The sequence below is a fragment of the Semicossyphus pulcher genome, unplaced genomic scaffold (genome assembly GCF_022749685.1).
Source record: "Semicossyphus pulcher isolate SPU_LCO1_2020_fin unplaced genomic scaffold, fSemPul1.0.p SCAF_8, whole genome shotgun sequence".
NCBI classification, from domain to species: domain Eukaryota; kingdom Metazoa; phylum Chordata; class Actinopteri; order Labriformes; family Labridae; genus Semicossyphus; species Semicossyphus pulcher.
The window spans coordinates 7,165,098-7,179,688 of record NW_027211759.1 but is presented as its reverse complement, the minus strand read 5'-3'; the positions used below and the strand labels follow the sequence as shown (position 1 = coordinate 7,179,688).

Below are 14,591 nucleotides of genomic sequence, written 5' to 3'. Positions count from 1 at the left end.
GAAGAAGCTGAGCTTTTCACAGAGATGCTGTCAGGTTTTACGACTCTGAACTGAGACGGGATGGAAGAAGGTGCGAGTGAGGGGCTGTTAGTGTACTCGGCAACCTTAGTGCAGTCTGGAATATTTAAATATAGGGTTTTAACTATTAGTTTTGGTTGTGTGGAGTTGTTTATTCCACTTATTATTTAGCTAAATGTTTCATAATAATGTATGAGAATGCAACTTAAGTATGCGCTCTATTTAACAATGACTTTGACTGAACTGACCTTTTAGTAGAAAAGCCTAACCAGGGACAGGGGTTGCAAATTAGCCTTGACTAGAAACCCTATATGCAATACTATGTCTCATGTTAGTATAACCTGTCACAATGTCTTTGCATTGTCCCTGACAAATAAACTTATAAATAATTAAATAGAAAAACTGTACTTTGTAGTTAGTTTGGGGACTAAAGTGTTTGTTTTAACAGCTGCAACAGTTACAGTTAAAATTGTTATACTTTACTTTGAGTGCTAATATAACATTCATTCTCATAGTTTTAAGTAATAATGTAAAAAAGAGGTCAAAGTAAATTCACGTCCCTTTAACTGTGCCAAAGTTTAAATTAACAACATGTCAAATTAAGTCAACGTTCATCAAAAGGTTTGTCTATAAAAGCTGTTCATGAAATGGAAACAGTAATCAGCGAGTGAGATAAACTACATATAGAAAAGTATGCACCAAATGTTTAAAACATCCAAAAATATATAAAAAATGAGATAAAATTTGTGTCAGGAAACAGATGAAAACAAAAATATACAAAAATGTTGCTTTTTTATTTATAAAACACCTTTTGAAACCAGTTTTACAAGCAGTTAAAAACAAGAACAATGTGTGCAGTGTGTAACATAAAGTACATGCAACCATACACACAGAAAACTATGTTATAATATAAGCTGTAGTTTAGAACATAGGTCAGACTTAATGAGGTTGAAGGCTAATGTTAATAGATGTGTATCATCCTTCAACCCAAGCAACAACTACAGATCAGGATTGTTTAATATCCTCTGTGGTCTCTTTAACCTTCCACCTCTCCATCAGGCTCTAAGTGTCTCTGTGCAGAAAGCTTGCGGATCATTTTCAGCTCTGATAATATAAAATCTCAGCGTGTTGCACAGCCCAAACCTTCATCTCCTCCCTGCTGATCTGTTACACTTGAAATGTTATAGGTTTTACTTTATTTATTAATGTACATGTTGCAGGTTATGGTTGTCTTTTCAGCAGAACAAGGAGATGTTAAAGCTGCCTGCCTTTGCTCACATCTAAGGGAATTTAAAATGATTCATGAAATCAATACAGGAAAAGTGTGTTTCTAATGTACACCCTTTTATTGTTGATGCGTGTGTCTGCAGGAACTACCATGTGTTTTACTACCTGTTGGCCGGAGCCAGTGAAGAGGAGAGGAAGTCCTTCCACCTGCTCAAACCTGAGGAATACCACTACCTCAACCAGGTCCGCACACACTCACTTACACACTGGCACACGCACACATACTATTCAGTAGTTTAGTGATAAATAAATTGTGTTGAGTGATAGGTCTGTCTGGTTCTTATTTATGTCTCAGTTTTTGGTTTTTGTGTATCTACCTTTGCTGTTTGTTATAAGGATCTACTTTTTTAAATGATTTTAACCATTTTAACCACCAAGAGCCACCGGGCCAGTACAACACTAATAATCATTTAGGGCCAGTGTCCACTAACGTTGTTTTCTGCGCTGGCAGCGCCCACGACCTCAATTTCAGAGCGCTTCTCATCGACCTACTGTTGCTAGGTTACCAAAGTTGTCTGGCGGCACTTCTGCTTCCCAGAGTAGTGACACTTACTTATTTGCTGTTCAGTTGTTGTTGAGACAATTGAAAAGTCCCGCCCCTTGATTTTGATTGGTCGGTGAGGAAGAAGTGACATTGACGAGCGCAGTGGTGTCCCAAAAGTTGAATTATTTTCAACTGAGAGGGCAGTGACAAAAAAACAGCTGACACTGAGGGCGTTTTTGCGCTGAAAACGCAGAGCTGCGCCGGTTTGTATAGAAAATAGGGGCTGCCAGCGCAAAAAAACGCAGTTAGTGGACACAGGGCCTAAAGAACAAACGGAATGAGTTAGAAACCACAACACTGGAATAAAACAAAATGTTCTCACTCTATGTTTGAACATGGTGCGTACCTTTCAAATTATTTATTGCAGAAAATTGGTGAATGACACAATGTCTATAAATCATTCATTCAACTTAAAAACAAATATGTTCCTACAAAAGGCTCTTTCATGAAGCCCAATGTGACATTTAAATGTACTTTTGCTGTAAAACTAAAGTGGTTATAACCCTATTCTGTCTTCACAAATGGAAGATAACAAATGTGAAAAAGCTACGGCAGCATGCAGAGAGATTGATGGAGACTCTGAAGACGATGTCTGTCTCCCCTCCCTCCTTTTCTCTCTGTTGCATCTTATTTACTCGTTTATCAGAAGTGGATCTCTCCTCAGAGTACATCAGCACAAAGAATTTCAGCCCTGCATCTGCGTGTGTGCATCATATGTGCGTGTGTTTACGTCCTTGTGCACATGCCAAAAGCCTCCCCTACATGTGTGTGCATCTTTTGCAGTACGTGTGTGTGTGTTGGCAGCAGATGTGTGCGGTTTATATTCCCTCCTCCTGTAGCAGTACGATTGAGAGGCTACAAAAAAAACCCTCCTTTGTTCCTCTCTTCTGGCATCCCCAAAAAAAGTAACAGTTTTTTTCTCCTCCCTTAATCCCCACAACACCCCCCCCCTCCTACCCCATCCAACCCCATCCTGTCCCATCCTCCGCTGCAGCTCTGTTTCCATGGCAACAGCACAACTAGGGAGTTAATCTGGCGTTGACTTGCTCTCGTGCGGAGGGCGCCGACGGTCGCGTGTGTTTGTGTGCGCACGTGTTTGTCTGAACGCACACACACACACGCACATATGGTGTCACAAAGGAACAAAATGATTATCCGTTTTTATCTCTGCTCTCTCAGAGATGGATTTTGGTCTCTGTGTTCATCTGTGTCTGTCTGTGTCTTAGTGAGGGATTGTGACTAAATGTACATTTACTGTCACACTGTACTCGAAGTCGCAATTGTAAGAGGGGATATATTATGATAACAATGTAGAATCAATGGGACATTAAAGAGGTCAAACTTGTTGTTATAAACAACAAGTATGACCTCATTTTTCAGCGGTCCAGCCCTTAACTTCACTGTTTTGGTTCCCTCATCACTCCTACAGTGTTTTTCACAGCCGCAGCCCTCAGCTGTTGTCAGAGAAAAACTCTTAAAGCCCACCTTACACTACCTGTTCAGGACCACGCAGAAGACAGGCACGGTTAGCGGCCAGCTATTTAACAAAGTGGAGCATTTAGTCGCTAAAGACCCAGATACTTTGGACTTACACTAACCAGGTGGCCACAGACATGACTGCTAATGTATGATAATGTTGTTAGTAATGTGTTTGTTGTGCAGCACTTTAAAATAGTTAGCCCAAAGTTCAGCTCACACAGATTCAAATCAACTAATTCACGTTCATTTATTGTTTTGTTTTTTAGCTGCACCGAGCGACACTTTTATCAGTATAGCCTCCTGAGCTTCCATCCCTAGCCCTCAATCACTGCCATTTCCCACACTAAATTAATTACTGTATGCTACAATAGAATAGGGATGCACCAATACCGATACCAGTATCGGGCGGTATCGGAGCTTCAGTACTCCTACTGGAAAACTACGCCGATACAAGCGCGACCGATACCACTTTACGGCTTGATGTTAGCCTTCCTTTAGTTAAGCTGGTAAGCGGAGAAGAAGCAATGTCACTTTTCAGGAGAAGGCTTCGTCCTCACAGACAGCACTAACATATACACTAACGGCCAAACTGAAGCTAACAGAGTGTAACATAAACATTAAGGCAAACTAACTTACATATTCACGGACGCACACACGATAAAAAGAGTCCGTCCGTGATCGCTGATAGTAGGTGCAGTAAACACGTCCGGGCATGTCTCCCTCGCTGCCGTGCTTCGAGGGGATGCGCTGTGTAGTGCTGCGTTCAGGTGCGCTCAGAAATGGGAGCGCCCATCATGTGATTTTTTTTTATATATATATATTATATATATATATATTATATATATATATTATATATATATATATTGAAATCCACTGAATGTGTTATCGGTTACACGAAAGTAAAATGTGTGTGTCATGTCAGCAACAGTTGCATCATTCTGTCGATTTACTTTGTTAGAATCAGAAAGCTTTTAAAGTAATTATGAGAACTGTAATGATATTATGAAACACTCATATCGGTACTCGGTATCAGCAAGTACCCAAATGTAAGTACTTGGTCTCAAAAGAAGTGGTATCGGTGCATCGCTACTATAGAATCATAGATATTAAGTTTAAAAGCCAAGACAACCCCATGTGAGTAAAAGTTTTACCACTTAAACAATGTGCCATAAAGCAGGACTCGCGCTTGAATCTGCACCGAATGTTCATAAGAACTGGCTGCCTTGTCTGAATTGCTAGCAGCATTAGCCATGCCGGGTGCCGTAATCTGACTTCGGCTGCCATTAAACACAGCGCTCGGTACCTCTCAGAACGTGAGCGGTCGTTCACAGTCCCCAGAGTGAACTACGCTCACGTTCTCGTTCATGAGCAGCAAATTGATTCGTTCAGTTCACCGTTAACCAAAAATATTGATTATAGATGTAACAGTTGTATTGATACTATGAATATTTATAGTGTGCCTAGTAAAAGAAAGTCTTAAGCTCACCCGATGGTTAAGATTGTGTGCTTTCTTAAATTCAAACCAGTTGTATCCGAGCACATATCTGAATGATGTGCTCAGTTATTGCAGCTCTGGAGATGTGCGTGTCTGTTTGTGTAAGTGTGTGAAGATTAAGTCATATTTTCCTCACATATAACAGCATGTGTCGTCTCTCTCAGTCTCTCTCAAGTGAGCCTTTAACTGTGTGTAACTCATGCCTTCCTAACCCGCTCTGCCTTGCTTCCAGATGACAAAGAAATCGCACAAACTCCACTGGGACAATTACTATGAGAGCGATCTGGTCAGTATCACGACGATGACGAGCTGTCTGTGTGCGTCTGTGCTCATGGGTGTGTCGTGGTGCTTTGGGTTTTTTTGGTGCCAGTCTTTTGGTGTTGTTCTCTCCCTGCTGTCCACACACGCCTGCTTTCACTGAGAGACGGAGGCGACCCGAGCTGACCTCAGCTGGTCGAGCTCCATAAATAACCGCCTCTTTAAAGGGATACCTTTACTTTAAGTTTGTCTCAAGTCATGTTTGTACTTTTGAAGAAGGTGTCACACATTCAGTATCAAATTTAAAGGTTTAAAATTGGACACAGCTGAATAAACTAATTGATAATTTAGTGTAAGCTCCTTGTTTTAAAAAGTGACATCAGACATAAGGTTTTCTGTCCCTTTAAAAGAGACATTCCTGATTTTATTTTCATGCCATTGAACATGACTAAATACACATTAACTGAATTACATTCACACATAAAGGTATCCCTTTAATCTGACCTTTGGCTCTGGGTGCTTTGCTGTTGTGAGATGGGTGATTACGTCAAACTTGGGACCCGTCGTCTTTAAAGGGAAGGTTCAGGATTTAACTTTTACCTCTACATTTACAACTAATATCTAACATAACATTTAAGACTGCAGGACAATGGGCAATCTGCATATATAACATACGTGTGAATCTTCATCCAGAAGTTTTGGATGTCGGGGCGTAACCACAGTGCATGTAGAGTTCCCTCACCCCGCCTACTTTAAGCCAATGTCTGTGTAATGTACTGGGGGTCCAATGGTAACCATGTAGAATTTTAAACTGTATCAGTCTTGTCCTTGCTGGTTATGAAACAGTTAATTCTGATGACTCTGTATGAGCTACAAAAGCAAACCAGACCATCAGCAGCAAGATTGATTATTTCTATAAAGTTATTTTTAATGCCTGAAACTGCTGGCGGGGGGTAGGTGTCAGACAAAGCGATTCACTGCAACGTTAACGTTGCCTTTGTTTACATTTTCCAGAGCAAAAATTTAAAGTGAGTGATACATATGACTGTTAAAGAAAGCAGGATGCGCCAAAATCAACACAAACCGAAAGTTCCTCACCGGAGCTTTAAATCCTTCGACTTTGTCCGAGAATCGCCCAAACTTTGGCCCATTTATCTTCATCAAATGAAACACCCAAAAACTTTCCGATCGACTATCGATTCAGCTTTTTAAATTTAGGGTTGTTTTTTGCATCAGTAGTCAGTGGGGATTCAGGTGGATATTTAAGAATACAATACAATGAGTTTTCAAAATAAAGCAAAGATAATCAAAACATTTATTCAAAGGACTGTCAAATGCAAAAACAGTCAGTTGAGTGCTTTTAATGTGAAGGGGCAGCAGGAAGAAATGTTGGGTTTGCATTAGCAGTTACTTAATACAGCTGTTATTATTAAGGCTGCATGACAGTCAACAATTAACACTTAGGCACATATTGCTGCTGTTCATCATACCATGCCACTTTATCTGTCTCTTTAGTTTAGTTTGTTTATTTGACAGGGGCCGTTCACTACACAACTTTTGGTCCAGAGTTAGCGATATAGCTAATTTACATCTGGAAGATCTAAAAAAACACATTACAATACAAACAATTAAAAACAATACAGATGAACACATTTCACAAACAGTACATGACATAAAAACAACATTATAAATGCAGCTCTCCTTCTCTACATGTGGGAGGACGGTTCCATACAAAGGTTAAAATCACATGACTGGTTTGCCTTAAGCCATGCTTAACTTGTCACTACTTGTATACCTTGTATTTTATTCTATTTATTTTATATATTCTCATTTTAATTTGTATTTACTTACTTGCTATTTAGTCTGTATGTTGCTGCAACACCTGAATGTCCCCTCTGGGGATCAATAAAGGATTATCTTATCTTATCTTAAGCAAATTTGTTGTGCTAGATTCCAGCACAGGAATGGCAAACTCCACCAATGCCAAAGATAAGTACTGTAACTGTGCTGGAATCATCATATATCAAACATTTTTAAATGGCTATTACTGGAAGAAGGCTTTACCACAAGTAGCATCAAAAGTAAGGGTTTGATTTCATGAACATTTTAAGGATTAAGTAGTTGTAATAGGGCTGGTAATTTTATAGTCGATCAATAAATATAAGGGTCAGATTTTGTGCAGTAGAACTTGAAACCTGAAATGAAAGCCAGAATATTGACCAGGTCTAAATTTAAAGATGAAGCACAGTAACACAAACCATTATTTCCAAACTCAGCAGTAACAATGAGAAGACATAAAACTAAAGGACGACTTAATTCTTTAAATGTAATCAGTCCTTACGCTGTCAGAAGGTTTTATTAGTGATCAATGAGCCGCACTTCACATCCTGAAACTTCCCTCTAAGTGTGTGGTCCATGTTGTGTGTGTGTTTGAACCTGCCACTGTGTGTCCAGCCTCCACCTACAGTGACTCATGTTTGGTCAGTGGGATTAGTTGCGTGTGGTTTAGGGATTCAGTATCTCCTAATAGAAGATAGAGTTACTTTGACGTCGCAGGCGAGCAAACACTTGACCCGAGAGTCGCTTTTTATAAACACAACTCGTGTTTTGGTCTTACTGTGTTTCCCTCTTGACTTTGGCTCTTTGTCTGCCACTTTTTTAAACTCCTCTGTGATCCTGGAAAGGGTTTCTGAGGACACGCACTCTTTTTTTATTGTAGGTCCTGTTTCACATTTATCCAGTTAAAGGGGTACTCCACCAAAATCTGTTTTTCACTCGCCTTCTGTATGCGGGAACAGGGCTCTAAAGAGGCTGCCTTATTATAACCTTTCTTTCGCTTTCCTTTTTAGAGTCCTTTTTAGTTTGCCTTCATCGGAGCATCCAATTTGTTTCATTTGCTTTGGATTTTCACTTCTTGTTGAAGTTGTATCTGTAGTCATCGATCTTTTCTTTGTTTGTTCAGCCATAGTAGATTACTGTTTACTCGCAACACTTGCAGAGAGCGGCCGCTTAGCTCCGCCTACCCTCTCTGGCAGACCAACCACTGCTGGCTGATGGAAAACTCGTCACTAACTGGACGCCGCTTGTGATTCGCCACAAACACCCAGTCTGTAATACTGCAAATGAAAGGCTTTCATCAGTGGACCACAGGCTCAATCACCATTGTGTTTCCTCATTCGGCGATAGATAGAGACTTAACAGACATTTGTTTACATGCAAAACTTCGAGATGATCACTTTAAGATGCTTATTTGCTTTCTTTCCACGAGTGAGAAGAGAAGATTGACATCCATGGGTTTAATACGGAGCAGGAGTCAGAACTTGTTAAGCTCAGCAAAAAGACAGAAGGAGCTAGTTATAACTCTAGACCTGTCTCATTCCCACTCTGTATCTCATTGTTTACATTAACACAGATGTAAGTGCTCCTCTGATTGTGAATAAAGTTAAATGTTCACCAGTGTTCACAACCTGATTTTGCAAGCTAAATATGCTGCACAGTCACACAGATATATAAACTGTGGTTTGCCAAGCACTTCCCAAATCAGATCCGTTTTCAGGAAGCGAATGTTCCTGTTTAACAAAACAAGTTACATTTTGTAAATAAGTCCTTGTGACTAGCTGCTCTTCCTTCTCTATGCAAAGCTAAACCAACCACGCCCTGAATTATGAGACAGTGATCGACCTTCTCATCTCACTCTTGCAAATGAAGGAAGACAAAAATGTTGCACTGTTCCTTTAACTTCACCGACTCTCTCTGAGCTGCTGTTTCCCTTGGCTCACCTCTCGCTCGTATATCTTCCTTACACAACCGTCCCCTCTCACTGTTTGCTGACACACTGTCTCTCTCAAGGGTCAGTCAGTGACCTCATCAGTCTGTGACCCCACCGTCTAAGGAGATGATGTCACCGTCTTCACACACACACACAGAAAGCTCAGCAGCCCTTGACAGCTGTCTGAGCATCTGACCAACCCCTTTGGGCCTATTTAACCTTTGACCTCTGCCATTGGTCAGTGTGCGGTGGGGGGCACGCTGCAGTAAATAGAGACAACCAGCACTTTTCATAGTGACAAGTGTCTTCAGATTCCAGATGCAACATCTGGAGCTGAAAGTCGAAACAAACAAACGTGTATTTATTTTATAAATCTATCGTCTGACTAAAGATCCCAAAGACCAAACATTTGTGGATGATTGCGCTTCATGTGTTCAGTCGATGTGTTTGGTTTCGGGCTTTGGTGGCTGTGGGTTTGCTTCGTGTGCCACTTTGGGTGTCTTTTGGTTTTTGGCCGTGCTTATGTCTTGTGTCAGGGAGGCATGCTGTCTTTGGCGCACAGATCGAGCGGGTGCCTTGACAACATTAATCATGATTAAGTCCGGGTAAGTAGGAAAGCCTCGACTGGATGCAGAAAACTTTTAACTGGATCCACCGACGATCTGGTAAAAAGCTCAATGTGCTGCGTCAGCTCGGCTTGACTCAGTTTAGTGTAACGCTGCACCAGAAGTGTTGCAACTGGCCTGAAATCACAATTTCAAGCTCTGAAGTGATAAAAAGAGTCTTTGTTTAACATAAGAACAGATTGATTCTTAATCATCCCTCTGCTGCACGAAGGAATCTGTTATTCTTTTAGTACCATTAGTTAAGGTTTGGGTTTTTGACCAAAGTATTCCCTCACGACTGCTCCAAATTGACTTCTTTATTTTCTCTTCTTCCTTCGTCGTATCACGTTGTTCTGCTTGGCGCTGATGTCTAACATACCCCGCAATTTGAAAAGCGGCTTTTCGCGGGCCTCGCCGTGCCGCGAGAAGCCTCAAAACCCCCTCTTTGTTGCAATTGGAGAAGCTCGCTGGAGAAATGCGCTTACGATTGTTGGCTCTGCAGTATCTGACGAGCTCTGAGCCAAAGGAAAAACAATGGAGGGGCAGAGAGGAGTGTTGAATGTTGAAGTGTAGGAGAGGCAGAGTGTGGATTATGGGTTCCCGTGTCTTCTCTCGCCGGCCGCTCGCTGTGGTATGTGCTAATTACAGCCTGAGAGAGGCTCGCTGCCGGAGCAGAGACATGCTGACCGACCGGAGGGCCCGAGGAGACGCACAGTCACCTCCTTCCTTTACAATCACTCTGTGATAACAGCGTCTCATAGTTAAACTGAAGTTAGCAGGGATTCCCCAGAAAATCTTGTTTAAAGCATTTTGGTTTCCTTTTTGTTTCTTTTCTGACACTGCGAAAATCAGTCACCTCAATGTGGACCAAGAATCTCACTGACGAATCACTGTCACCTCTTGAGCTCCTAAATGGTCGTATGACCCATTAAGTACGAGGCCTTGTCATCTGATGTAGCTCCATTAGACTCAAGGTGTGGACTCGAGTCACATGACTTGGCCTTTTGACTTAGAATGACTAAACATTTTACCCAAACCCAATGACTGGAAGGGATGTTATAAATGACGGTTGTCTATGTAATTCCTATCTGATGCTCTACACTAAAGCGAGGGCGTTCTAATTATATATGAACCAACAAAGAGGTCAACCTTCAGAAAGTGTATAAGAGAAAAACTTAGTGCTATCTATCTGTACAAACGAAACATACTACTGTTACAATATGCCTTTCAAAACAAGCCATAGAAACGCAGGCTACTAGCTAGCAGTAGGGATGCTCGATATTATCGGCACGTTATCGGTATCAAAAAATGAACTATCGGATATCGGCCAACACGCCTATATCTGCCGATATAATTAACCGATAAAATAATAGGCTTTCTGCATACTTGATTAAATGCCTGACCTCGGCGCAATGTCCCCGGCGCGAAGAAGACCTGCGCGGCGCAGCGTGATGACGTCACGTGTGTCTACCTGCAGCATGAGAGAGTTAGAAGCCAAAATGTCCGTGGTGTGGAAGTTTTTCAAAGTGTCCGAAATAGATAGCAAAACTGCTGTTTGCAATGACTGCTCAGCTTCGGTGATGTGAGGAGGAGCCAAGGCAAAGTCTTTCAACACTACAAACTTGATTAACCATCTCAAGACCCGTCACCCCGACCGTTGTAACAAATGTGATAAGCGTATCACCATTATACTGTACGCTAATTCCAATACAGAAGAGAGTTGAAGATCTCTGCAATTAGGTGTGCGGGAAAAAATATCGGTATCGTTATCGGTAATCGGCTAAATGAGTTGTAAAATATCGGCATATCGGATAACGGCAAAAACCTATCGCGTGCATCCCTAGCTAGCAGTGAGCGAATGTTACTCGTACAACAAGCTCATTCTGGTACTTGCTATGTAAAGCTAAGGCTGCACTTTTATGGAGTCAAATAAACACTCACAGCCTGCAGTTGTATTTCCTGTTTGTGTACATGATGGAGAAAAACTTCTGTTTAGAAGGACGGGTGCGTAGGAGAGGAAGAAAATCAGTCAAACTGCAAGTAAACTCCCACACACTGCTTGCAACGCTTCAGTACTCGACCTTCATCAAGCAAACAGTTTTTGAACAGGGGCTGGCCCACTTAAGCAGCCAATCAACATGTTTGGTCACAATAAGTAAACTACTGAACAAATAAATCAATCACCAACATCAGCCTCCGGACTAAGTAAATATAACCTAAGCAAACATAATGTTAAAGAAATTATCCATAATTATATGGATTGTATGGATACGTTATATTCCAACCAAAACATGAAACATGACAGAAGCTCATGAAACCGAATCATCACATTTTTACAATTGTATAATCATATACAATTAGTCAGCCTAGTAAAGAAAAAAGTAGAGGAAGGTCGAGTATGTGGGAGTTGACTTGCACGTTTGTGTACATGGGAAAAAAATTGCATTTAAGTATCTAAATTTGTGAATGTGTAAAAAAAATTTGTCGACGCATATTCAAGTTTGTTAATTTGTAAATAAATTTTTCAACTTTGAGATTTCACAAAGTCTGAGTTACAGACCAAAGTTACGAACTACGAGTCACAGACACGTTGTCCACTGATCATCCAGTCAGAGGAAGCTAAACCGTCCAATAAGGGTGAAACTCCAAGCTGTTTATTTATCGCTGGCTGACGACCGTATTTAGGAACATATCCAAAACATTTAAAGGACTAGAGAGTATAGGCACAAACAAAAGATACTTTTTTATCTAGAAGAAAACATTTAAATGACATTAAGTTTGTTGAAGAGTGCACAAGGACCTTTAGACTCACGCTTCAGGACTACTAGGACTTACACCTCACTTGGCCCTTTTTGGTCTTGACTTAATATTTTAAAGCCAAGACTTGAAATTTACTTATAACTCGACTTTAATGACTTAATTCTACCTCTAATATAATGATGCGCTTCATAGATTGATTTTCAGGCATAATAACTGATGTAAGCCTCTGCTTTCCGTATGTGGGACACGGTGCTTAGTCACAAACATAAACGCAGTCCTTTGGCCTGAACAGGACTGAGTTAAGTTTGTGTTGCATGTTCTTTTTAAAAAGGTCCTTTGTGATGCTGATGTCTCTCTGTCTCTTCCTCTGTGTGTCTGTCTCTGTGCGTTTCCACCTGACACCAGCAGGACTGCTTCACAGTGGAGGGAGAGGATCTGAAACACGACTTTGAGCGGCTGCAGCTGGCGATGGAGATGGTCGGCTTCCTACCCACAACACGCAAACAGTAAGATGAGATATGTGATGTGTGACTGATTACATGAACTCAACCCTGTCTGTTAGAATCAGAGTATTAAGAGAGTATTTTAAGTAGAACAGGCTCCCAGAAAATCATCATTACATTTTTGTGGAAAGGTTTTGATAGTTTAGCAGATATGGTTCAGGGACAGCAACGTGAGGGGATTTAATCCCAATCAGAAATACTTTATTTATCTCCTGGAGGAAGTTCGGGCGTTGCAGTTGCTCTGACAGAGAGAAGCATGGAGAAATATATGGCATAAAATAGAAGTAAGAAATATGTCAGATATGTGCATTCAAGAAGTGGCTCTATGGTGATTTAATATGAGTGTCAGAATTAAATAGAATTGCCAGAATAAAGTTAAAAACAAAATAAGAGTTACGATGCAAAAGTGTATAAGGCAGTGTTTATGTCAACGTATTGCACAGTTGAATTATTGCACAATTATCCAGCTTATGTACAGTAAAACATAATAATCACTGAGTAAGTAATCCCACTCTTCATACTTACAAAACATTTGAATCGCAGGGTAACTCACGATACGTTGCCCATGACGACCATAATATCACGATACAGCGCTAATTGATACATTGCAAGACAATCGTATAATTATACATCACAATATCTGTATAACTTTCAATTAATTTCCCCTCACGTTACTCTCATCCATGTCGTCAGTGAAATCTGTTTCACTGCAGCTTGCACTTGTAAATTAAAGTATCGATGTTTGCCGTCAGCCTATCGAATATTGTATTGCACGAGTCAGGACAACGATATATTTCTGTATCGATATATTGACTTTGATTAAAAGCAATATTTCAGTAAGCAACAACTGTAGCTTCATGTTTAATATACAGTACCAAATGATTGAAGTCTTGGCAAGAAAGCAGCTGGGCTTATTTCCCAGAATTCAAATTACAGCTTTAAATCTTTATGATGTTATTTGGTTATTCCACTTGAGATGGATTTCTGTAAGGAAAAAGGCATCAGTGAGGAAGCTCTGCAGTGTCAGTTTTTTCTTTTAAATGTACATTCAAGGAAACTGACATCCTGTTAATTTTCTATCCACTGCAAAAACAAAATATTATAAAAGACAAATATGTCATAAGAATAATGTACAGAAAAAGAGACCACAGTGGTGTCCTACATGGTGTCCTGGGCATGAATCTCTGAGCACAGAAACTCCTTTTATTCATTGTTGAACAATTAAATGAAGAAGAAGAAAGACTTACTTTAATCCAGAGGGGAAATGAAATTCTCCCACCCTGGTGTCACGACAAACATGCTACACACACATAGGCCCACACATGGACAAACAGGACCCAATGGACATGCATTAACAGAGAGATGTCAGAGTGAGGGGGCTGCACATGAACAAGCGCCCAGAACAGTCGGGGGATTCGGCGCCTTGAGACTTGAACCGGTAACCCTCTGGTTCCCAAGCCAAGTCCCTACAGCCTGAGCTTCTACCCCCCAAAAATGAAGTAAATGTATATAACAATAAATGCCTTTCTTCTCTGTCAGGATCTTCTCCCTGCTGTCAGCAATCCTCCACCTGGGAAACATCCGCTACAAGAAGAAGACCTACAGGGACGACTCCATCGACATCTGCAACCCAGAGGTGCTGCCCATCGTCTCAGAGCTGCTAGAGGTGAGAACACTGCTTTTTTCACAACAGTGCTTCATATTATCAAAGCTCAAATGTGGACCATTGGTTAAGGCACCTTAAACATACCTGTGTGTAGCAGAATTTGGAATAAATGTTATTAAGGATGAATTTTTATAGGAAATCAAATCATGAAAACACATCTGACACGTGTGAGTCAAAAAACAGAGAACGTTCAGTCTCGCTGACTCT

At 40.7% G+C, this 14,591-nt stretch overlaps 1 protein-coding gene across 1 annotated transcript in view; it reads left to right on the top strand.

Annotated features, from left to right (window-relative positions):
• The window catches only part of LOC138612460 (unconventional myosin-IXAa-like), a 128,085-nt gene that overhangs the window by 44,675 nt on the left and 68,819 nt on the right, over positions 1-14,591 (top strand). The window contains exons 4-7 of the mRNA XM_069685716.1: positions 1,389-1,488; positions 5,056-5,109; positions 12,624-12,721; positions 14,258-14,384. Coding sequence (XP_069541817.1) covers positions 1,389-1,488; positions 5,056-5,109; positions 12,624-12,721; positions 14,258-14,384 — 379 coding nt within the window. The remainder of the gene's footprint in view (positions 1-1,388; positions 1,489-5,055; positions 5,110-12,623; positions 12,722-14,257; positions 14,385-14,591) is intronic.